Source organism: Erpetoichthys calabaricus, chromosome 7 (genome assembly GCF_900747795.2).
Source record: "Erpetoichthys calabaricus chromosome 7, fErpCal1.3, whole genome shotgun sequence".
Lineage (NCBI taxonomy): Eukaryota > Metazoa > Chordata > Cladistia > Polypteriformes > Polypteridae > Erpetoichthys > Erpetoichthys calabaricus.
The window spans coordinates 96,162,628-96,187,795 of NC_041400.2; the positions used below are offsets into that span (position 1 = coordinate 96,162,628).

A 25,168-nucleotide genomic window follows, 5' to 3' on the forward strand; every position below is an offset into this window, starting at 1 on the left:
TGACACCAAGGCTGTCTGAAAGGCACTTAAAAATTTTTGTCTAAAATGATGTTAATTTGGTGCAGACCCAGAACATGTGACCCAGTGAGGCAGGAGCTTGGTTGCAGTGTTCGAAGGTTGGATCTTGCCCTGGAAACATTTTGGACAGTTTTAAGCGAGACAGATGAGTTCGATACATAATTTTTAGTTGAATAATTCTATGCTTTACGCATATGGAGCTCGAGTGAATTCTCTGCTTTGCTACCTTCCACTCCTTTTCTGATATATTGATTAAGAGATCTTCTTCCCAATGTCCTCTTGGATCTTTGAAAGGTAGGGACTCTAATAGGATTTTATATAATGCGGAAATGGTGTTTAATTCCTCGGCAATGAGCAGTATTTTTTCCAGCATTGTGGAGGGTGCGAGGTGGGGAAAATCTGGCAATTTCTGTTTAACAAAATTTCTAATTTGAAGATAGTGAAAGAAATGTGTAGCTGGGAGGTTGAATTTTGAATGTAATTGTTCAAAAGATGCAAATACAGTGGTGTGAAAAACTATTTGCCCCCTTCCTGATTTCTTATTCTTTTGCATGTTTGTCACACAAAATGTTTCTGATCATCAAACACATTTAACCATTAGTCAAATATAACACAAGTAAACACAAAATGCAGTTTTTAAATGATGGTGTTTATTATTTAGGGAGAAAAAAAATCCAAACCTACATGGCCCTGTGTGAAAAAGTAATTGCCCCCTTGTTAAAAAATAACCTAACTGTGGTGTATCACACCTGAGTTCAATTTCCGTAGCCACCCCCAGGCCTGATTACTGCCACACCTGTTTCAATCAAGAAATCACTTAAATAGGAGCTGCCTGACACAGAGAAGTAGACCAAAAGCACCTCAAAAGCTAGACATCATGCCAAGATCCAAAGAAATTCAGGAACAAATGAGAACAGAAGTAATTGAGATCTATCAGTCTGGTAAAGGTTATAAAGCCATTTCTAAAGCTTTGGGACTCCAGCGAACCACAGTGAGAGCCATTATCCACAAATGGCAAAAACATGGAACAGTGGTGAACCTTCCCAGGAGTGGCCGGCCGACCAAAATTACCCCAAGAGCGCAGAGACGACTCATCCGAGAGGTCACAAAAGACCCCAAGACAACGTCTAAAGAACTGCAGGCCTCACTTGCCTCAATTAAGGTCAGTGTTCACGACTCCACCATAAGAAAGAGACTGGGCAAAAACGGCCTGCATGGCAGATTTCCAAGACGCAAACCACTGTTAAGCAAAAAGAACATTAGGGCTCGTCTCAATTTTGCTAAGAAACATCTCAATGATTGCCAAGACTTTTGGGAAAATACCTTGTGGACTGATGAGTCAAAAGTTGAACTTTTTGGAAGGCAAATTTCCCGTTACATCTGGCGTAAAAGGAACACAGCATTTCAGAAAAAGAACATCATACCAACAGTAAAATATGGTGGTGGTAGTGTGATGGTCTGGGCTTGTTTTGCTGCTTCAGGACCTGGAAGGCTTGCTGTGATAGATGGAACCATGAATTCTACTGTCTACCAAAAAATCCTGAACGAGAATGTCCGGCCATCTGTTCGTCAACTCAAGCTGAAGCGATCTTGGGTGCTGCAACAGGACAATGACCCAAAACACACCAGCAAATCCACCTCTGAATGGCTGAAGAAAAACAAAATGAAGACTTTGGAGTGGCCTAGTCAAAGTCCTGACCTGAATCCAATTGAGATGCTATGGCATGACCTTAAAAAGGCGGTTCATGCTAGAAAACCCTCAAATAAAGCTGAATTACAACAATTTTGCAAAGATGAGTGGGCCAAAATTCCTCCAGAGCGCTGTAATAGACTCATTGCAAGTTATCGCAAACGCTTGATTGCAGTTATTGCTGCTAAGGGTGGCCCAACCAGTTATTAGGTTCAGGGGGCAATTACTTTTTCACACAGGGCCATGTAGGTTTGGATTTTTTTTCTCCCTAAATAATAAACACCATCATTTAAAAACTGCATTTTGTGTTTACTTGTGTTATATTTGACTAATGGTTAAATGTGTTTGATGATCAGAAACATTTTGTGTGACAAACATGCAAAAGAATAAGAAATCAGGAAGGGGGCAAATAGTTTTTCACACCACTGTATGTTGTCTATATAAAGATCGCTGAGCATTTTAATCCCGAAACTTTTCCAGGTGTCTGGAATGTGGTGTCTGTAATGTATCCAGAAATGCATTAGATTGTGTGTTGTCTTCTTTGAGCTCAGTAGAATATAAGGATTTATAATAATCTCTAAATGTGTGCATTATATTTTTATGGTCTATAATTTCTTCTCCATTCGTGTTGGTAATTACTGGTATTGCATTGCGAAGTTCTTGTTTGTGAATTTGTGAGCTAAAAGCTTATTAGCTTTTTCTCCGTATTCATAGTAATGATGTCTAGACTTATAAATAAGTTGTTCAGTTTCTTTAGTTGTTAAGATGTTAAGTTCTGTATGTAGGGCCTGCCTTTTCCTGTGGAGAGCTTCGCTTGGATGCCTGGCTTATTCTTCATCTATTCTAGTAATTTCGCTTCTTAGCTCTGATATTTTCTTGGTTTCTAATTTATTTCTGTGGGAAACAAATGAAATAATCTGTCCTCTTAAGAAGGCCTTTAGAGTTTCCCAGAGTGTTCCTGCGGAGACCTCTGTGGCGTGTTTGTCTCTAGGAAGAAGCTGATTTGTTTGGATATAAATTCTGTGCAGTTCTCGTCTGCCAGTAGAAGAGGGTTAAGGCGTCATCTGCGAGGTGAGTGTGAGGGGCTTATTGATTTTAGCTCCAAGACTAGAGGTGCATGGTCGGAGATAGCAATTGTGTCGTATTTGCATGATTTAATTGTAGACAAGAAATTATTATCTATAAAAAAATAATCAATTCTTGAGTAGGTATAATGCACTGGTGAGTAGAACGAATATGTTCTTGAGTTTGGGTTAAGAAACCTCCAGGGGTCTGATAAGTTGTGATCATTTAAAAACTGTGTAATTGTCTTTACAGTATTAGATATCATCCCCCCTGACACAGAAGTCTTATCTAAGAGTGGATTTAAAACACAAAGTCCCCAGCCATTATAATTTTATTTAGTGTTCACATTGGGAATGGATGCAAATAGATTTTGCATGAATTCCTTATCATCAACATTGGGTGCATAAACATTTATCAAAATCATTTTACTGTTATATAAGTTGCCCATGACCATCACATATCTCCCTTCGGGGTCCGATACTACATCTGATGCTACAAATGGAACTGTTCTGTGTATGAGAATTCCCACCCCTCTAGTTTTCTTTATAAAGCTAGAATGGAACATTTGGCCAGTCCAGTCTTTTTGTAGTCTGAACTGATCCTTACTTAGTAAGTGGGTCTCCTGTAAAAATACTACAATTGAGAAAATTTTTTGAGAAGTGAAGATCCTAATAAATAGTAATAATAAAGTGATTGATAAATTTCATTTTAAACCAAAATAACTCAAATTCACTACTCACAGACAGTCACTACAATCCTATTTTTTGAACTTGTTAGATAAGACAATAATTTCACATTCTAGTCATATGTAGATAATTTATTTAAGCATTGATGGTGTCTTAATAAAATATAAGCACACAGGGAACCAAAAAAAGCAATGCACAGTAACATCAACATCTCCATATTTTATTCAGCTCCTCAGAGTTATTGGAAATTCACAAAATGCATCATTGCAGAATTGCCAATAAAATATTTTGTACAATGTCACATAAACTCTATGCTAAATGTTTAATATTAAAAATAATCTATATAGCTACTTCTTAGCATTGCCTTCTAATTAAAATTGTAAATCATTTTAGTGTATAGTGGGGTAAAAAAGTATTTAGTCAGCCACCAATTGTGCAAGTTCTCCCACTTAAAAAGATGAGAGAGGCCTGTAATTTTCATCATAGGTATACCTCAATTATGAGAGACAAAATGAGAAAAAAAAAATCCAGAAAATCATATTGTCTGATTTTTGAAGAATTTATTTGCAAATTATGGTGGAAAATAAGTATTTGGTCAATAACAAAAGTTCATCTCAATACTTTGCTGGCAATGACAGAGGTCAAACGTTTTCTGTAAGTCTTCACAAGGTTTTCACACACTGTTGCTGGTATTTTGGCCCATTCCTCCATGCAGATCTCCTCTAGAGCAGTGATGTTTTGGGGCTGTCGCTGGGCAACACGGACTTTCAACTCCCTCCAAAGATTTTCTATGGGGTTGAGATCTGGAGACTGGCTAGGCCACTCCAGGACCTTGAAATGCTTCTTACGAAGCCACTCCTTCGTTACCTGGGCAGTGTGTTTGGGATCATTGTCATGCTGAAAGACCCAGCCACATTTCATCTTCAATGCCCTTGCTGATGGAAGGAGGTTTTCACTCAAAATCTGACGATACATGGCCCCATTCATTCTTTCCTTTACACGGATCAGTCATCCTGGTCCCTTTGCAGAAAAACAGCCCCAAAGCATGATGTTTCCACCCCCATGCTTTACAGTAGGTATGTTGTTCTTTGGATGCAACTCAGCATTCTTTCTCCTCCAAACACGATGAGTAGAGTTTTTACCAAAAAGTTCTATTTTGGTTTCATCTGACCATATGACATTCTCCCAATCCTCTTCTGGATCATCCAAATGCTCTCTAGCAAACTTCAGACGGGCCTGCACATGTACTGACTTAAGCAGGGGGACACGTCTGGCACTGCAGAAGTCCCTGGCAGCATAGTGTGTTACTGATGGTAGCCTTTGTTCCTTTGGTCCCAGCTCTCTGCAGGTCATTCACTAGGTCCCCCCGTGTGGTTCTGGGATTTTTGCTCACCGTTCTTGTGATTATTTTGACCCCACGGGGTGAGATCTTCCGTGGAGCCCCAGATCGAGGGAGATTATCAGTGGTCTTGTATGTCTTCCATTTTCTAATAATTGCTCCCACAGTTGATTTCTTCACACCAAGCTGCTTACCTATTGCAGATTCAGTCTTCCCAGCCTAGTGCAGGTCTACAATTTTGTTTCTGGTGTCCTTTGACAGCTCTTTGGTCTTGGCCATAGTGGAGTTTGGAGTGTGACTGTTTGAGGTTGTGGACAGATGTCTTTTATATTGATAACGAGTTCAAACAGGTGCCATTAATACAGGTAACGAGTGGAGGACAGAGGAGCCTCTTACAGAAGAAGTTACAGGTCTGTGAGAGCCAGAAGTCTTGCTTGTTTGTTATTGACCAAATACTTATTTTCCACCAATTGCAAATAAATTCTTTAAAAATCAGACAATGTGATTTTCTGGATTTTTTTTTTCTCATTTTGTCTTTCATAGTTAAGGTATACCTATGATGAAAATTACAGGCCTCTCTCATCTTTTTAAGTGGGAGAACTTGCACAATTGGTGGCTGACTAAATACTTTTTTGCCCCACTGTAGTTCTACATTATTTTTACATGTAAGGTATAGCTTGTTTTAAAAGCTATACAGTTGTGCTTGAAAGTTTGTGAACCCTTTAGAATTTTCTATATTTGTGCATAAATATGACCTAAAACATCATCAGATTTTAACTCAAGTCCTAAAAGTAGATAAAGAAAAACCAGTTAAATGAGACAAAAATATTATACTTGGTCAATTATTTATTAAGGAAAATGATCGAATAGTACATATTTTTTGAGTGGCAAAAGTATGTGAATCTTTGCTTTCAGTATCTGATGAGACCCCCCTTTGCAGCAATAACTGCAACTAAACGTTTCTGGTAACTGTTGATCAGTCCTGCACACCGGCTTGGAGAAATTTTAGCCCATTCCTCCGTACAGAACAGCTTCAACTCTGGGATATTGGTGGGTTTCCTCACATTAACTGCTCGCTTCAGGTCCTTCCACAACATTTCCATTGGATTAAGGTCAGGACTTTGACTTGGCCATTCCAAAACATTAACTTTATTCTTCTTTAACCATTCTTTGGTAGAACGACTTGTGTGCTTAGGGTCGTTGTCTTGATGCATGACCCACCTTCTCGTCAGATTCAGTTCATGGACAGATGTCCTGACATTTTCCTTTAGAATTCTCTAATATAATTCAGAATTCATTGTTCCATCAATTAAGGCAAGCCTTCCTGGCCAAGATGCAGCAAAACAGGCCCAAACCATGATACTACCACCACCATGTTTCACAGATGGGATAAGGTTCTTAATGCAGGAATGCACTGTTTTCCTTTCTCCAAACATAACGCTTTTCATTTAAACCAAAAAGTTCTATTTTGGTCTCATCCATCCACAAAACATTCTTCCAATAGCCATCTGGTTTGTCCACGTGATCTTTAGCAAACTGCAGACGAGCAGCAATGTTTTTTTGGAGAGCAGTGGCTTTCTCCTTGCAACCCTGCCATGCACACCATTGTTGTTCAGTGTTCTCCTGATGGTGGACTCATGAACATGAACATTAGCCAATGGGAGAGAGGCCTTCAGTTGCTTAGAAAGTTACCCTGGGGTCCTTTGTGACCTCGCCGACTATTACACGCCTTGCTCTTGGAGTGATCTTTGTTGGTCGACCACTCCTGGGGGAGGGTAACAATGGTCCTGAATTTCCTCCATTTGTACACAATCTGTCTGACTGTGGACTGGTGGAGTCCAAACTCTTTAGAGATGGTTTTGTAACCTTTTCCAGCTTAATGAGCATCAACAACTCTTTTTCTGAGGTCCTCAGAAATCTTCTTTGTTCGTGCCATGATACACTTCCACAAACATGTGTTGTGAAGAGCAGACTTTGATAGATCCCTGTTCTTTAAATAACACACTCACACCTGATTGTCACCTCATTGATTGAAAACACCTGACTGTAATTTCACCTTCAAACTAACTGCTAATCCTAGAGGTTCACATACTGTACTTTTGCCACTCACAAATATGTAATATTCGATCATTTTCCTTAATAAATAAATGACCAAGTATAATATTTTTGTCTCATTTGTTTAACTGGTTTCTATCTACTTTTAGGACTTGAGTGAAAATCTGATGATGTTTTAGGTCATATTTATGCAGAAATATAGAAAATTCTAAATGGTTCACAAACTTTCAAGCACAACTGTAATTATTCAAAATAATTAATCTAGTGATTAAATCAGATCACATGGTAAGGCTTCTTAATCCTTCTTCAGAAAAGTTGTTGAAAGCACAAACAAGTTAAAAATTAAATGATTCAGAATTTTGATAAGGAACAAGCTAAGGTAATCAACACAAAGGTATGTATGAAAAACAATTCCAGGAAGAAAACAATAAAATAATAACTATGCTACACAATTAGAATTGTAACCAGCTTTCACAAAGGTTGGTGGTCTAATTAGTGGATCATTATAAATACAAGCAATGGAAGCATTTATATGGTGAAACACAAGCACACACATGACCCAGACACTTTAAATTGCAGTGCATGGGCTGTGTAGGACAAAGTTGGCATTTACCCATTTTTTAAACTGTAAGCTCAAAAAAGTAAAATGCTTAGATTATTTAAATTAATTATTTCCCTCATCAAACACGATTCAATAACCCACATTGACAAAGAAAAAACATAATTTTATGATTTTTGTAAGTTTATTAAAAATAAAAAAATAAAAAACTTAAGTATCATATTGACACAAGTATTCAGACCCTTTGTTATGACACTTGAAATTTGGCTAGTTGCATTGAATTCTACTGATCATTGTTAAGATGTTTCTACACCTTGTTTGGAGTTGCTAAGCAATTTGTTTTGGTTTTAATGGTACAAAAGTGATCTAAATGAAGATCCATGTTTGGTTTAGCTTGAGCACCATTTGACTTAGATATAGAGTATACACTGAAGAACTATAAGTGCTTCTTTATACTTCTACTGTGCCATTTAAGGCATCAGTCCATATTATCAGGAAACTAAACATTGAATACATAAGAACTTTGATCCATCTATTATTCCAAATTTGCACTACAAAGAATAAGACATAAATTGAATTAAGCAGGTGCTATGTTACAATGAAATAGTGTATGGCGCAGACTAGGGTGGAGAATATTGTATTTTGTCTTGCAAAAACTTGAAAAATGGTCAATGTACATGCATTTTTTGTACTCTAATTTCAGTATAAGAATTTCCATTATGGATATGATTACAGCTAGAAAATTAAATACACTTGAAATAATATATGTGATAAGAAAAGTGCAACATAAATGAAAATACTAAGACTAAATTAACAAATAAAGTCTGCAATCATATAAGTAAACAATAATTTACAAAAGATAGTCATTTTATTTCTCTTCTTCTGGTGAACCATACCTAAAGAGAATGTTTTGCTTGTGGTAGACTTTCTTTTTTCAGAAGTACATCATATTAATCTAAAAATGACTTAAAAAAGGAGAAAAACAAACCTGTCTATCAGTTGGTATTGGAGTGTCCTTATCAATAGCATCATACTTAGCTTGGATGTCACCCTGAGAAAGAAAAAAAAACAGAAGAAATTAAACTGAAGACTCTGACAGTGTATCATAATAAAACACAGAAGCTTGACAGGAAACTGAGGATTTTTAAATGAAAATGAGAATCTTTTCTAAGGTCGTAAGGCAAGAGAATGCATTCTTATTTTGCAGGGAATTTGCAGTAATATTGATAAATAAATGTGATATATTTTAAAGATCAAGGCATTACACAGAAAAAAAATCCATTTCAATAAATAATGAACATACATTTAGGAAACATTCTAATATCTGTATTCATTCAGGAAACATTCAAATATCTCACATATGTCAGGAGTGTCAAACTCAAATCCTGTAGGGCTGCAGATTTTCATAGAAGCCACTTTATAATTAGTGCTGCTAATTTAGCATACTTCTTTTGCCTTAATTATAATTGACTTGCATATATTTTTCCTCAACTAGCATTCAAACAAAAAAAAAAGAAAGCAAACCAAAAGATTATCATGAGGGTAATTCCATAATGTGTGCTTAGTGAATAAGCCACTCTCATTTTAGACCATTTTGGAGCCACCAAAGAGTATAAGATTAGGCTGTGCATGGTAGCTTTAGTTTTCCAGATAGGATCCAGTATGGTGCACTTCTTTCCTTACAATTTCACTCAAGTGGGTGCTCAGGCACTATATACGATGTTTAAATTACTATTTGTGTAGGTTGTTTAAAAGGATGCCCATTGTTATTCTTGATATGACATTACAATAGTTGTATATTGTATAATAATTACATATTCAATAGTTTCAATTGCACATCTCAAAAACTATTTGCATTTCACCTCTTTATTATACTGTATTAATGGTACATCATTTTAATGTATAGAATTTTAAGTACAAACCCAATCCTCTAAAAATCTACAGTTTTGAAAAAAGTGTGATTTCAGTATAAAAGGAGTAACATTTAAATAAATTCAAAAAGACTTTAAACAGAAACTTTAAAGTAGTATCTTAAACTTTTAGTTTCTGTAGCAGTAGTGTATTATCTTAAGATTGCTATTTTGCAACCACGTTGAGTACAACACATTTTTAACATATACTGCACTATTACAGATTTAAGAACAATGTAAAATACACCATCTAATATATACAATTGACAGATTAAAAGCATACCCGATTTAATGTCCCTAAGCAAATATTCCTGTGTATAATTCACAAATATTGACATTTTTGCAAATTTAAAATCAGTAAATTTCATCTTATTAAGAGCATTTTCCTTATAAAAATATGTTAAACTATAGTTCATGTATTCTACTTATTCTCAGTGTTATCATTTGCTAAAGTCCAACTTCACTAAGGTTATTCTTTCCATTTATGTCAGGCATGCCGTCAAAAATAATTTCATATTTTATTATGCTCCCACCTCAATGCCAAGAAGTGCAGCCCAGGTTAAGCCTCTTAAAAGAGGGGGTATATCGATTCTTGCTTCCTTCCAGATCTGATTCTTTTTGAAAGGGTATGCCTGTAGAAAATTATTTAAGTAGTCAAATGATGGAAAGTAATAAGTTGCAGTCCTGACATTTACAAATGCTAAAATAAATTAATTACACAATGTAGGCATCATTTCAAGACTTCTACACTATAGAAAAGAAAACATTTCTAACTTCAAAAACCTGAACGGATAAACTATTTCAAGCAGTTTAAGATTCAGAAAAGGTTTTCATTAGTCACAATATCATATTTGTCATGATTGTTCACACATATAAGACTTAAAAAATATTAATTTAAAGAAATGACTTTTTTGTAACGAAACAGCACGCAGAAAACACAAATAAATACAGGCCACATTTGGTAACAAGTACGAAAATGTAAACAAAACGTAACATTCAGATGCATATGAGACTTGGTTAGCTGGTTTGAAAGTTGGAGCATTTCTAATTTGTCTAGTCACTTCATGAAAGAGTTTGTTACCACAATGTTGTTTTTGATATATTTTTGTATCAGAGAGACATATTTAAAAATAATAGTGTTGAATTAGCTTGAGTATGTCAGGTTGGAAGGAGTAGGGGTTTTGGTTTTGTTAATCTTGGTTTGTTACTTGGATTTCATGCCGGGGATGGGGGAAGAGTTATATATTTACTGGTTGAGATGGGATTTTACAACAGCAGTATTAGTTTTATTATTTGTAACTTTTTAATTGTTTATTTTTGCTATTATTATTGATCAAAAATTTTAAACAAATTACAAAAAAATGTAATTACATGTACTATTAGTGTTAGTAAAATGTTTTTAATACATTTTACAATATCATGTGGCTAAAATTGCTTTTATAGACAGGGGATTCCAGTTCTATTCTAAAGATCTAAAGATCCAAATGGTACTATTATTAGTTGTTGCAGGATGTGGAGAATCTGTGGCTAATTGTAGTTTAAATTGCTGCAACATTTTTCTAAGACATTCTTGATGGAAATTTAAAATCTTTGCTCAAGTGTCAAGCTAAAATTATTGGCTGCGCCCAAGAAGGCTTAAAAAAAGATCACTGTAGAGCTTTGCTGATAAATAACAGTGTTAAAGAAATACTGAGTCATTACTACCTTTAGACAATAAAGCAATAACGCTGTTCTTAGTTTAGCAGAAATACCAAGTTAACATTTATTCACTGTAGCATAAAGCCATCATTTACAGTATATATTTGTACAGTTGCTAGTTCCTTTTTCATTTTTTTAGTTTTATGGACATGAACATCATGTCACTTCTTGGCTTTAACTTCAAATAGTAGGAGAAGAGAGCTTCTATGATTGAGGGTCATGCAAGATATTTTACAGACACAGAGACAAGTGCGGGATGGGGCAGAGGCAGGAGCTAGACTGTTAGCATTTAATTAGACTATTCCCCACACTGTGGTACAGTAAGAGAAACACTTATCTTGTATAGTGGTGAATAAGCAAATAATATAATTACTACAGGTAAGGTCAGGAAGCATGCACTGGTACAGATTGTTGCCGCACCCATCACACAATGAAACAGCTTGGGATCCTGGTTGGCAACCCCCAAGACAGACATGTGGTCCATTCCCAACCTCCGGAAAATGACCTGGAGGTAAGTAAACCTCTTGACAAGGTCGACACTTTCTCTGCAGAGAGACACACTGCTAACAGCTGTGCCTAAGAGGTCATTAAAGCCCTGGATCTTGTTTTTTATCCAGGACACTCGCAAGCCTAGACACTCAGACTTCTCGCTCAGTCTCATGAGAGCCCTGATCAAAGCCTCCATTGACTCTGCGAGGATCACACAGCATCATCAGCAAAGTCAAGATCAGTGAATCATTCTTTGCAAACAGATTCCCCACAGCTCCTGGACCCCACAACCTTACCCAACACCCAGTCCTTGCAAGCACTGAACAGAGTAGGAGCAAGAATACACCCCTGACAAACCCCAGAATCAACTGGGAATAATGCTGAGATTCTACCTCCACTCTGCACTGATAGTACCAGTGTACAGGCCAGCCATGATATCCAACAACCTTGAGGGGATCCCGCGAAGTCTCAGGATGTCCCAGAGGGTAGCTCGAGCAACTGAGTCAAATGCTTTACGAAATCGACAATGGCAGCAAAGAAACTCTGGCAATATTTGCGCTTGCTCCCCATGAGAACCCTCAATGCCAGGATGCAGTCGATTATTGACTTCTTAAGCGTTAGACCAGACTGTTCCAGTCGCTGGTAGGGGTTAAAGCTATCACAGATCCTATTGAGGACAACCCTAGCAAGGACCTTACCCGGCACCAAGAGCAGTGTAATCCCCCATAAGCTGCTGCAATCCAGGCGATCACCCTTCCCTTTCCAGATAGGGACGACAAGTCCCGTTTTCCAGTCAACTGGGATGACGCCAGTCTCCCAAATGGAAGCAAAGATTGTTTGCAATACCAGGAGGACAGTCTTACCACCAGCCTGGAGACGTTCACGCCGGTTACCACAGATTCCTGCAGCATTCCCTACCCTCAGCTGAATAAATAGAGAATATTATTATTAGCGACTTGGACAAATAAATACACAACTAAAGTCATACCTTTCTTATATGTAATATTCGGTAATCCAACCCTGCCTACATCTGAACCCACCCCATCCCGTGTCCTGCAGCAAGGTATACTACTTGCATCAGTGCACAAAACTGCAGGCGTTTCGCTGTAGCTGTCAAATGAGTACAAGGGAAAAATATTAAAAATATACACATTGAAGAAACCATTCTCAAAGTAAAATTGAGACATTAAACTTGTTGTTGAAGCTGAAGAATGCTGCTCTGTTTAAGGATACACAATTTCACCAATGCTTTCCAATGGGAGCTTTTGAAATTTAAAAAATGTGTACAGCATATTTAAGATACTGTATCTCAGCAAAAATTGAACAGCTCTGAAAAAGGTTCCTTGAAGAATAAAAGTGTTTCCAAATTTCAACATCATCATTCCACTGTAATCCAATTTATTTCATGCAGACTGACAGACAGATAGACATTGCTATCGTAGTAGGTGATTTTTGCATTACACATGAATTCAACTAAAAAGGCAGTAAAAATATTAATACTTCAAAGTTAGAAACCTATTACTTATCTTTAATAACAAACCAAGAATAGTATTATTAAAAAGTTAAAATACTGTAAAATAAACAAAATTTATATAATTTTATCTGAACTGAAAAATACAAACTTTAAAATGTTATCACAGTCGCAAGATGTAACTAAAATCTCTGCAGAAGCATGCACCCACACTTCAACAGTTTAAAAAGGTAAGTGATTTTTATTTTCAACTACATGTAAGTCATTTTTACACTATTCTTATTTTACATTAGTAATGCCTGGCAGGCGAATTACCACAGTCAGAAACATTTTACTCAACTGTGAGACTTTCTCAAACTTCAGTCACACCAAGCACAATTAAAGCTATCAGTCTATTCTCAAGCAATGTCTTTAAAACATACTGTATGTTTCTGTTTTAATTTCATTTACAGTAGTTATGCATACTGCTCAAATTTGGATTAAGTGGATTTAGAAAATGACTGGATGATTAGGATAAATGTTCTGAAATTATTTTAGTCAGTTAAAGTATGAAATTGTTATACACTGTTTGATTTTGAAATGTATCTGTCTCTAATTGCTCATCTTTTTATTTCTTTGTAAGAAGCTCAAATATGTGAGAGATTCCTTAAAGTATGAATTCATTTTAGTCTGAATGCAGGCCAAACCACACAAAGGTATAAACAAGAGTTGTTTTATTTTAGTTTTCTTTACTTGGTACACACTTTCTAAATATTAGGTTAAAAATACAACCCAGCCACTATATGTGTGAGTTTGGCACATTCTTGTATATCTGTTAGAGTTTCCTTCAGGAACTCTGTTACCATCCCTATCCCAAAGATTGGCAGATTAGGTTGAAAGGGAAACCCTAAATTGCCGCTATATGAGTAAGGACAGATATGTGAATGGATATGTTTCTGTGATGGAATGGCACCTTGTTCTGCTTTGTTTCCTGTTTTTCAATTGATACTCCTAGGAGAGGATTTGGTTCTCTATGACAATATATTGGAGGAAACAGGTTTTGGACCTTTGGCTCTGTATATGCAACATGTGCTAAGCAAAACACCTTCTATTCATTTCTATTTAGACAATGTAAAGTATTTTTTTATCGTTAAAATTAAATTAACGTGGTCAAGCAGCGCAATTAAGAACCTTCAATGAAAGAGGAAATAACAAACAGGATTAAATGCATCATATTCTAATGTATAATACTTTACTCTATTTCATTAACATACATTAAAGCTTTATATACCTGATACCATAATTTCTCCATTTTATAAGTAAAAGCAGCAAATCAGAAAATGTATATGTTCAAATTGTTACGATATGCAAAAAAGTATTTTAATGAGCATCCGTAGCTTTTAAACAAAACAGTAAGTGGAATTACTATTATTTTATTATTGTTTTTATGATGAGCTGTCTTATTACAGTTTAATTCACAAGCTACTTTTAAGAAACAATCTATGCCTGTTCTTTCAGGGCAGAAAAGCAGTCTCACCGTAATGATAATTATACAATATCAAAACTGTACAAAAAAAAAAATACCACTCAAAAAGACTGCAAGAGATAAGTGTAATATCATCACATTTGTAAATCTATATGGCAGCAACCAAGCAGTTCCAATATAATCCTTTGGTGGGCAGTGAATTACAAGACCTACTTATTCTATTTGAAAATAATAGTTTTTTTTTTTTTGTTTTGTTTTTTTAAAAACAACAAAATCCTACATTGAGAAATTTTATGCAATACATAGGTCACAATGATCCATTGTTCTCATTTTTATAGTTCAAAGTCACCAGTGTGGTACCACCATTGTGATAAACACAGTCAATTCATTATGAATTCTTAATTCTTGCCTTGATATCACCAGCTATATATGCAGTAGATTTTACTGAAATCATACTCCTTCTCAAATCCAAAATACTGCAAACAATCAGAGTATAATGGATACTTCAGTTTTTTTGAACAAAGAAGGATACTTTCCTGTTTACTAGTTTTCGTGCTGCACACACCCTCAAAAGACATCTTAAAGCTTAAACACAGGTTGACTATCATTAATCTGAAATCCCAAAATCCAAAACATTTTGAGCGTCAACATGATGAAACATGTAGGAAATTTGCTTAGATTAGAGCATGAAAATATGTGTACGCCAAAAAAATCTGATTTATAAAACCTACTGGGCACACATTTCTATGCAATTTACCTTTATAAGTCTCAATCATCTTGTAAATGTGTACCCTGTGAAGCTTAGACACATGATTGATAATCCGGGGGTTGAAGTATTTCGTGGGGGTTGAAGTATTTCGCAAAGCACCAAGTGTCATGAGGAAATAACACACAATCAATGACTTAGGGGTTTGGAGACCCCCATGAGGAATTGGCTGTCGTTAAGCTATGAAACCTAGCTAAAAAGCTTTGTCCCCTGTGAAGTGACATGATAACACCCGCAAGGCAGTTCAAAAGTGATGGGTGGCACCACACTGACATGCAACTTACAGGAAACATATAGTAGATTGTAACACCTCTCCTGTGCATTTTGGGGTGTAATAGAAAGTCACTGCTTATGGTTAACAAAAGCAGATTCATTCTTGTTTTGTTAGGTTTTCCTATTGTAATAGAATTTCAGTAAATTGCTCTGATTACATCAAGAAAACTGGACACTGCTCTAAATTGCCTTTGTTGTTTAATGTATGTATACCCACACCACACAAAAACTGAATACAGATCCTCAGTAAGTTAGTGGCTTCCACCACAGTGGGCATAATGGAATGAAGGTTGGCTAAGATATTCCTCTCCTGCTGGCCACTTTGCTGAGAAATGACAAATAGCCGATATAAACTGATAAAAAAAACAAAAAGTTCTACAGTGCAAATACACAACATTGGCTCTCTTAAAAGAGAACTAAAACAGAATCTATATATTATATTCGTCACTATTGAGGTTTAATATGTTTATCATGTCAACGCACATTACAATGTAGCGACTCTACCATGCAACGCATATATTTATTTTTTTAATAAAACTGTAAAAAGTTCTAAAATCTTGTTTTAGCTTTGTCATTTGTCATTCTGGAGGATGCGTAATGTGGGGAAAAATTAATTTAAATGATTTAAGTATAGGGCTGCAACCTAGGAAAATGTGAAAAAAGTGAAGGGGTCTGAATACTTTATGAATCTACTATATTTACTGCCATCAGAATTTTGTTTCTAAATAATAAAAAGAAAATACTACACACTATTTAAGCCTCCTATTTAAAGAAAACGGGAAAAATGTATTCTTTCATTTACAATGAATACATTTATGATTTTTAGTAACAATAGAATGAACTTCTCTGAATTACTGTATACGAACAAGTAACTGAACTTGTTTCTTCTGTTTAAAGTAAGTCTGAATTGGACCTGTTACAATAAGGAATTGTTTTTGAGATTAAAATTATGTAAACATTCACTTCTATTTTACTGTTGACTTCTGCTTAAAGTTCACCTGTTATATTCTTAAGCTTACCTTCAAAAGTCTGTCAAAAAGAATAATTCTATGAAGCTGATATTCTGTGTCCCTCTCCCGGATGATCAGAGGAAGGTTAACAGCAGCAGTTAATTCATTGGTGTTATTTGACTGGGGTAAATTTGATTGTCTGTGAAAGCAGAGAACATAGTGATCTATTAGAAAACTGCCATGGTTACATCTATAGAATATTGTTCAGCATTTTATAAGATGAAAACAATATAAATTTAAGAATAAAAACCAAATGCAGTGTAGGAAAGGAAAGGAAAAGAGGCAGGTTTCACTTATTTTATTCTATACCAACAGTACTACTCTGAAGCATCACTAATTGCAAGTTTTGGCTTCTGGAATTTATCAACACTTTTAAGCAAAAACAATTTAAAAGATGTCCTTCTCTGTGTTTATTAAGGAATGTTCACACTAAACTGAAATAAAAAAAAACATGATACCATCAAAAAAAACATAATATTTTGTAAGTCGAAACATTTAACGTAGAAAAAAGTTGTATAACTTCTTAGTACACTGAAGTCAAAAACAGTCTGCCTGCAGGAGAACTATTTACATATTCAAGAACAATCTGAGCTAAAAAGTGATTAGATTGGCCAGGTATTTCACTCCAGATATGATAAAAAGACTAGATTAGTGTAAATATTGTTTTAAAAAGCAACCCTGTTTGTTCCTAGATCATTACCGATTCTGAAGGCTGCTGTATTATAGTTTTTGGAAAAATGAATGAAATTAAATTAAATGAATATTGACTAATATATACACATCTAACTGAGATGATCAACAATACATACCGGTAGTCAAAGTTCTATCTTTAATCCCTAACATGAGCGTTCGTGAGCTCATAATGGCAGGAAATTTTAAGTGAATATTAAAATGTTACTTCAAAGAGATCATCTTCAACTGCAACCATAATTATTACGATGACCTGGATTAAAATTATATTTTAAGGATCATAACTTATCTGACCCATAAGGACTTCTCTATTCATACTGGAGATGACATTTTTCTTTCCTTCAGTGCATTACAAATAATAATTAATCAATTACCTTCTCTTCTACACTACCTGCGAAAAGTTTTAGAACACCTCAGTTTTTCTTCAGATTAATTCAGTTGAAATGCAATGACCTAAAATTGTGAAAATGTAAACAGTAAACTGCTAAAGGTTTAAATTAAATGTTTAGGGAAGCAAAAACTGAAAAAATGCCATTTCAGAATATTATAAAAGAGCCTTCTTCAAGAAACAACTAATACGTTACAAACCACAGATTTTCTGCAGCAATTAAAGTTAATTAAGCCTTGCAAGTGTGGCAGGCCGCTGGGGGTGGTACCCAGCCGGGAAGCCCGAGAGGACCGGAGGAGGGCTTGCGCCTCCTCCAGACCACGAGGGGGCAACTGCCCTGGTTGTGTTGGGGACCACGGGTGCAGGGCTTGGAAGCCCAACCCTGTAGGGGCCCGTGGTCACCGCCAGGGGGCGCCCCAGTGCCTAGAGAGCCCTGGACCTCAGCACTTCCGCCACACCCGGAAGTGCTGGGGGGAAGAAGACTGGGGACACCCGGAGGGCTTCCGGGTGTGCAGCCGGCACTTCCGCCACACAGGGGAGTGTCCGCGGAGGAGTGTCGGGAAGCACCTGGAGCCAATCCGGGCTTGTATAAAAGGGGCCGCCTCCCTTCATTCGAGGACTGGAGTCAGGCGAGGAGTGGACGAAGTTTTGTTGGAAAAGAGTGGAGGCGGCCTGAAGGAAGCAGGCACTGGAGAGAGAGGCCTAGACTTTGAGGGATTGGTGCTGGAGGCACTGGGTTGTGCACCCTTTTAAATATTGGACAGCAATAAAATGTGTGCGTTGGGTGACAAACCGTTGTCCGTCTGTCTGTGTCCGGGGCTCGTTCCACACAAGTTAATGCAAACAATTTCCACAGGTTTTCCAACTTCTGTTGATTACTTAAAAACTCTTTGTCCATCTTTAAACAGAGCTAGAACAGACCTTCTAAAGTACTGCTTAGACAGTATTCCAGTGATAATGGCAAGAAAACAGCAATTAACAAATTAATTGAGACAGAGCATTATTACCCTTATAAGTATAGGCCTTTCATTTAGATAAATTGCAAAAAAAAAAAAAAAAGTCAAAGTGTCAGTGGGTACAGTGTCCTCCTACACAGTCCAAAGAAGTAATTGGAAAATGGAAGAAACTCTGATAGGAAGAGATCTGGCAGACCCAAAGCCACAACCCAATCAGAAGACAAGTTTCTGAGGGTCACCAGCTTGTGCGATAGGCACCTCACAGCACAACAGCTTCAAGCACAGCTTAACAGTGGTCAAAAAAAGCAAGTTTCAATTTCTGCTGTGAAGAGGAGACTTTGTCCAGTCTGCAGTAGTCCAGATCTGGTATTTCTAGGTCCTATTTTGTCCTTTAAGGAATGGCTTTTTTACTGCCACTTGCCCTGTCAAACCTGCAACACAAAGGATAAAGGACTAATCCAGCTCAGCTTATTATTATTAACAGATAACTACTCATTCCATTAATTTCCACACAAATTTCTTTTTTTATTAAAACAAATGTGTGTTGTTTATGTTTGACTGTAAGTTAAGTCCAATTAAACAGTTTTATTTAAAGTGCAGCAGAGAAAAAGGATGCCCTCTCTTGAGAAGCACCCCCTATGAATAACATCCTAAACACAAGACCATCAACGAACACACCGTATTTACTTTAAATATCATGGCGGCCCACAGGGAAAAGTTAAATAATGATTAAATATTTTAAAGAAGAAATTGAAAAATAAAAAACATGTTCCAAAAACAAGACAAAAATGGGTCAGACTGATGTTCAACATGTTCCTTACTGAATGTTTCTCCAGATATCAGCATTAACACTTTGGGAAACACTCAAAGCAGGCTCGGATAGGCCATTGGCAGAGGCTAGTAGACTTTTTCTGGTGGGACACTGACATTTGTTCTTATGCTAAATGATACAAAATAATAATGTATTATTAGCATTATTATTATTATTATTATACAAAACTCCTACATGAAAAATAGTTAATCAAGCAAACTGAGATAGCTGAGTTAGTTTTATAATGAAATGCACATTTATCTAATGTAGATGACCCCATTAAATGCTTCTTTTCTGTACCTGGCTTCATAGCACTAAACTAACTACATCATTAAAATGGTCCTTTTTAAATTTGTGATTACACATCTTCTAAAAAGTAGATAAAAAAATGGATCAGAAAAAGAGAAAGAATCGTGATGAAAAACAGTGCATTATACAGATGAAGAATGTACAGGTAGATGCTTCACACTACTTGCACAACCACTGTAAAGAAAATGGAGAATGGGGAAGAACTTGATCTTATTTTCTAAAGCTGTACATTATGCAATAACTGCACTTTGTGTTCTTTCTGCAAGCTACTCAAATACACAGTATTCACATTATTTACTATCATGTATAATATCACGTATTAGATATATTGGAAAAATGTCTACATAATTTCTGGTTTAAAGATTAACCAACATTTTAGATGCTTAAGTGTTTTATGTGAGACTACAACATACTGGGTTATCCCCAAGAGTTGGGGAGGAAACTTTCATTGAATTTCATCATGGTATTATTTGTTGACTGATTTAGCTGTTGTCAAACTACACACATACTATATATTGTCAATGGCTAAATATCTGTAATATTACTTACTCATCCTCTAATAGAGGATAGTATGCCTCGCCAGATACATCTTTCAGCCTCTACAAAAGACAAGAAAACAATTTAACAGTGAAAATTCAGGAATTCCTCAACAATAATTGAAAGCTGTGCAAATGGAAATAATAAGCATTTCTAGGATAAATACACAGACAAGGTCCAACTAATTAACCAACAATAAATAAGGTTGCCAGCCAAAGCTTATGGAATAAACTTAAATACGCAGACAGGAGACCCAGGCCCCTCCTGGACCCCATGATCATCAGAGGTGACTGTGTGCAGAGGGTGCAGACCTATAAATACCTGGGAGTGCAGCTGGACGATAAATTGGACTGGACTGCCAATACTGATGCTCTGTGCAAGAGTGGACAGACCCGACTAATACTTCCTTAGAAGGCTGGCGTCCTTCAACATCTGCAATAAGATGCTGCAGATGTTCTATCAGACGGTTGTGGCGAGTGCCTTCTCCTACGCAGTGGTGTGCTGGGGAGGCAGCATAAAGAAGAAGACCACCTCACGCCTGGACAAACTGGTGAGGAAGGCAAGCTCTATTGTAGGCATAGAGCAGGACAGTTTGACATATGAGGCAGAGCGACAGGCACTGAGCAGGCTCCTGTCAATCGTGGAGAATCCACTGCATCCACTAAACAGTGTCATCTCCAGACAGAGGAGCAGTTTCAGTGACAGACTGCTGTCAATGTCCTGCTCCACTGACAGACTGAGGAGATTGTTCCTCCCCCACACAATGCGACACTTCAATTCCACCCAGGGGAGTAAACGTTAACGTTATACAAAGTTTTTGTCTGTTTTACCTGCATTTTTTATCACTCTTTAATTTAATATTGTTTCTTTATCAGTATGCTGCTGCTGGAGTATGTGAATTTCCCCCCTTGGGATTAATAAAGTATGTATGTATGTATATACAGCGCATCACTTTTTCCACATTTTCTTATGTTACAGCCTTATTCCAAAATGGATTAAATTCATTTTTTTCCTCAGAATTCTACACACAACACCCCATAATGACAACGTGAAAAAAGTTTACTTGAGGTTTTTGCAAATTTATTAAAAATAAAAAAACTGAGAAATCACATGTACATAAGTATTCACAGCCTTTGCTCAATACTTTGTCAATGCACCTTTGGCAGCAATTACAGCCTCAAGTCTTTTTGAATATGATGCCACAAGCTTGGCACACCTATCCTTGGCCAGTTTTGCCCATTCCTCTTTGCAGCACCTCTCAAGCTCCATCAGGTTGGATGGTACACGTCGGTGCACAGCCATTTTAAGATCTCTCCAGAGATGTTCAATCAGATTCAAGTCTGGGCTCTGGCTGGGCCACTCAAGGACATTCACAGAGTTGTCCTGAAGCCACTCCTTTGATATCTTGGCTGTGTGCTTAGGGTCGCTATCCTGCTGAAAGATGAACCGTCGCCCCAGTCTGAGGTCAAGAGCGCTCTGGAGCAGGTTTTCATCCAGGATGTCTCTGTACATTGCTGCAGTCATCTTTCCCCTTTATCCTGACTAGTCTCCCATTCCCTGCCGCTGAAAAACATCCCCACAGCATGATGCTGCCACCACCATGCTTCACTGTAGGGATGGTATTGGCCTGGTGATGAGCGGCGCCTGGTTTCCTCCAAACGTGATGTCTGGCATTCACACCAAAGAGTTCAATCTTTGTCTCATCAGACCAGAGAATTTTCTTTCTCATGGTCTGAGAGCTCTTCAGGTGCCTTTTGGCAAACTTCAGGTGGGCTGCTATGTGCCTTTTACTAAGAAGTGGCTTCCATCTGGCCACTCTACTATACAGGCCTGATTGGTGGATTGCTGCAGAGATGGTTGTCCTTCTTGAAGGTTCTCCTCTCTCCACAGATGACCTCTGGAGCTCTGACAGAGTGACCATCGGGTTCTTGGTCACCTCCCTGACTAAGGCCCTTCTCCCCCGATCGCTCAGTTTAGATGGCCGGCCAGCTCTAGGAAGAGTCCTGGTGGTTTCGAACTTCTTCCACTTACAGATGATGGTGGCCACTGTGCTCATTGGGACCTTCAAAGCAGCAGAAATTTTTCTGTAACCTTCCCCAGATTTGTGCCTCGAGACAATCCTGTCTCGGAGGTCTACAGACAATTCCTTTGACTTCATGCTTGGTTTGTGCTCTGACATGACCTGTCAACTGTGGGACCTTATATAGACAGGTGTGTGCCTTTCCAAATTATGTCCAATCAACTGAATTTACCACAGGTGGACTCCAATTAAGCTGCAGAAACATCTCAAGGATGATCAGGGGAAACAGGATGCACCTGAGCTCAATTTTGAGCTTCATGGCAAAGGCTGTGAATACTTATGTACATGTGATTTCTCAGTTTTTTTTATTTTTAATAAATTTGCAAAAACCTCAAGTAAACTTTTTTCACATTGTCATTATGGGGTGTTGTGTGTAGAATTCTGAGGAAAAAAATGAATTTAATCCATTTTGGAATAAGGTTGTAACATAACAAAATGTGGAAAAAGTGATGCGCTGTGAATACTTTCTGGATGCACTGTATGTACAGTATGTATGTATGTATGTATGTAGGTATGCATGTATCTATCTGTCTATCTATCTATCTATCTATGGTGCAAAACAAAACACCCAATAATGATAATGGGTATAAACTCAATAATAGAAAAATAGATAAGTATTATTTTGAATACTTTTGTTTATTGGGCTAAAATGGATCCTGTTAAAGATTTTCACTGAAAAATATTTTAATATGCGATGTTGTTTAATATGCCACCAATGACTTCTATAGTCATGGTGTCATGTAATGTATTTTCTCAAGCCAGGAAATAAAACTGATGTGAGGTTTAGAACAAAATAAAAAGTGATTATTTTAATTAAATATCTGTTCAAACTATACTAAACAAAATTCTTGTGTACCATGCACATTGAAACTTAATTTAATTGCATTTCAACACTGCAACCTCACAAGTAACATTTATGACTCTTGAAACACAGCTATAAAGCAGTTAAAGGTATTATAAAATGTGATAGCAACAAATCAGAGGGAAAATGCACTTGCATTTTTAAGTTGGCACAGTGATAATGTTACAGTTGTGTCATCCAAAAGGAAACTTCTGTCACGTCCTTGGCCAAAGACCTCTCCATCTTCTAAAAGAAAACTAAAAAAAAAACAAACAATAATTACTTTAATTGGTAATAAACAGACTTATATTAGCAATACACAATTAAAAAGCAGCAGTTCAATGGACCACTATAAAAATTTAAAATTAGTAAGAGAAAAGTCACTACCACTTTATTTTTTTTTACTGTTCTGCAGTCCTTAGTCTCTGGTCTTCCCAAAAAAGAGAATTACTTCTATTTGCTATAATAAAAACATAATACCACCACACCTGACATAAAAAATAATGCAGTCCATTGGAAGGCACTCTCACACAAGTGCCCACAGGGCCAAAATAGAATTGTTCTCCGTAACATCGATGTGTTTGGGGATGTAGAAGGGTAGAACATAACACGTGGAGGAAAACCCGTGCAGACAGAAAATAAAAAATCTTCCCAGGCCACCAGACAGCATATTATTTAAGTTCATGATACTGAACCTGTGAGACAGTAGAGCTAACCACTGTGCCACTGTTCTATCCTTAATTTTATTCTCAAAATTGTACAAATACTCTGTTTTACTTGATTTATCTCAGAAAATCCCCTGTAACTCAAATTTATTACATCTTTATTAACATATCCGAACTAATCTGGAAAAATTTTTACACACTAAAACGATCACATCAAGTATACCATAATAAAAACATTTTTTAAGAAAAACTGTTTTTGCAGAACTAAAGTGCAAATTGTCCTACTGGTAAGTGACTATGTGACAATTATCAAACCAATCTCCTTGGACTGGATTTTTTTTTTTTATTAAATACAAAGTGTGTTTCTGCTTTTGTTGTTGATATCATTCATGATTAGTCTTTGTAGAGAACCCTATAAGGGCAACTTCTGCATTCCCAAGTGCAATTCTCTCTTCCATACAAACTTTTCACTTTGGTATTTTTATTTTTTTTTTTAACTCTAGCTGCCTGTAAACTAAACTACTGCCCAACCTTTCCTCTTCATTTTTATTGATGACAGCTTTTTTGTATACTAGTGTAGCAGTTAGTAATTCATATTTGTATTTTAAAGTATGCAGAAAGTTTATCAACTGTTTTAAGCGTTTTTTTTTAATTCGTATAATCTTCTTGTTCTTAAATTAGCAAAAGAAACTCTGCAGTTTCCCCCCATGTAATCAAAATAAGAATTGGAATACAATTTATTCTTTATAGAAACTAGGGGGCTTCGCTCTCCAAACCCTGTGTTTGGTTAATCAGATATACAATTAAAATTTTTTTTTTCTTTGGAATTGTTTCAATTTCATTATTTGCACTTTTACTTTAAAGCTTCATTAAAAACAATATTTTTTGGAGACACATTGTGACAATGCAATGTATAACTGCCCATGAGTGAATATTGTTTCTGTTTCTCTAATAAATAATCTTTCTCAAATAAATAATGTTTGTCCCTGTGATTTATTGATTGTCATAGCAAAAGCTATTCTCACGCTAAACTGTAAACATTTTAATACGAATGGCATATCACGGTCTCCTTTGGTGTGTAATATTATTCGCGGAATATATACATTACCTTTCTTTTTGCCTGTTAAAATTTGCATTGCTTCTCCGTGATCATCAATGTACACCTGACCGAATTGTGTAATTCTTTGAAATTTAACTTGTCGTTGCTTTAACTGTTCCGGGACCACAGATTCTCTTAGCGTATGGTCCATTATTGTGTAAATCCACGCTTTGTGCATTGAATGATGCAAATGCGAAAAGACTTTGTTGTTTACTCTTTGCCTTTTATTTCTGACCTTGATTTGTCCTGCTATTTTTTCAATTACACCTGGTTCTGATGATTAATCACCTTTTGTTTG

General features: G+C 36.5%; 1 protein-coding gene across 2 annotated transcripts in view; it reads right to left on the reverse strand.

Annotated features, from left to right (window-relative positions):
* tbck (TBC1 domain containing kinase) overlaps positions 1–25,168 on the reverse strand; it is a 291,120-nt gene that overhangs the window by 186,086 nt on the left and 79,866 nt on the right. For both annotated transcript variants that reach the window (XM_051929957.1, XM_051929956.1), the window contains exons 12-16: positions 23,264–23,363; positions 20,198–20,247; positions 16,504–16,633; positions 9,856–9,954; positions 8,401–8,463 (exon numbers count right to left, since the gene is read on the reverse strand). In XM_051929957.1, the coding sequence (XP_051785917.1) occupies positions 8,401–8,463; positions 9,856–9,954; positions 16,504–16,633; positions 20,198–20,247; positions 23,264–23,363 (442 nt within the window). The remainder of the gene's footprint in view (positions 1–8,400; positions 8,464–9,855; positions 9,955–16,503; positions 16,634–20,197; positions 20,248–23,263; positions 23,364–25,168) is intronic.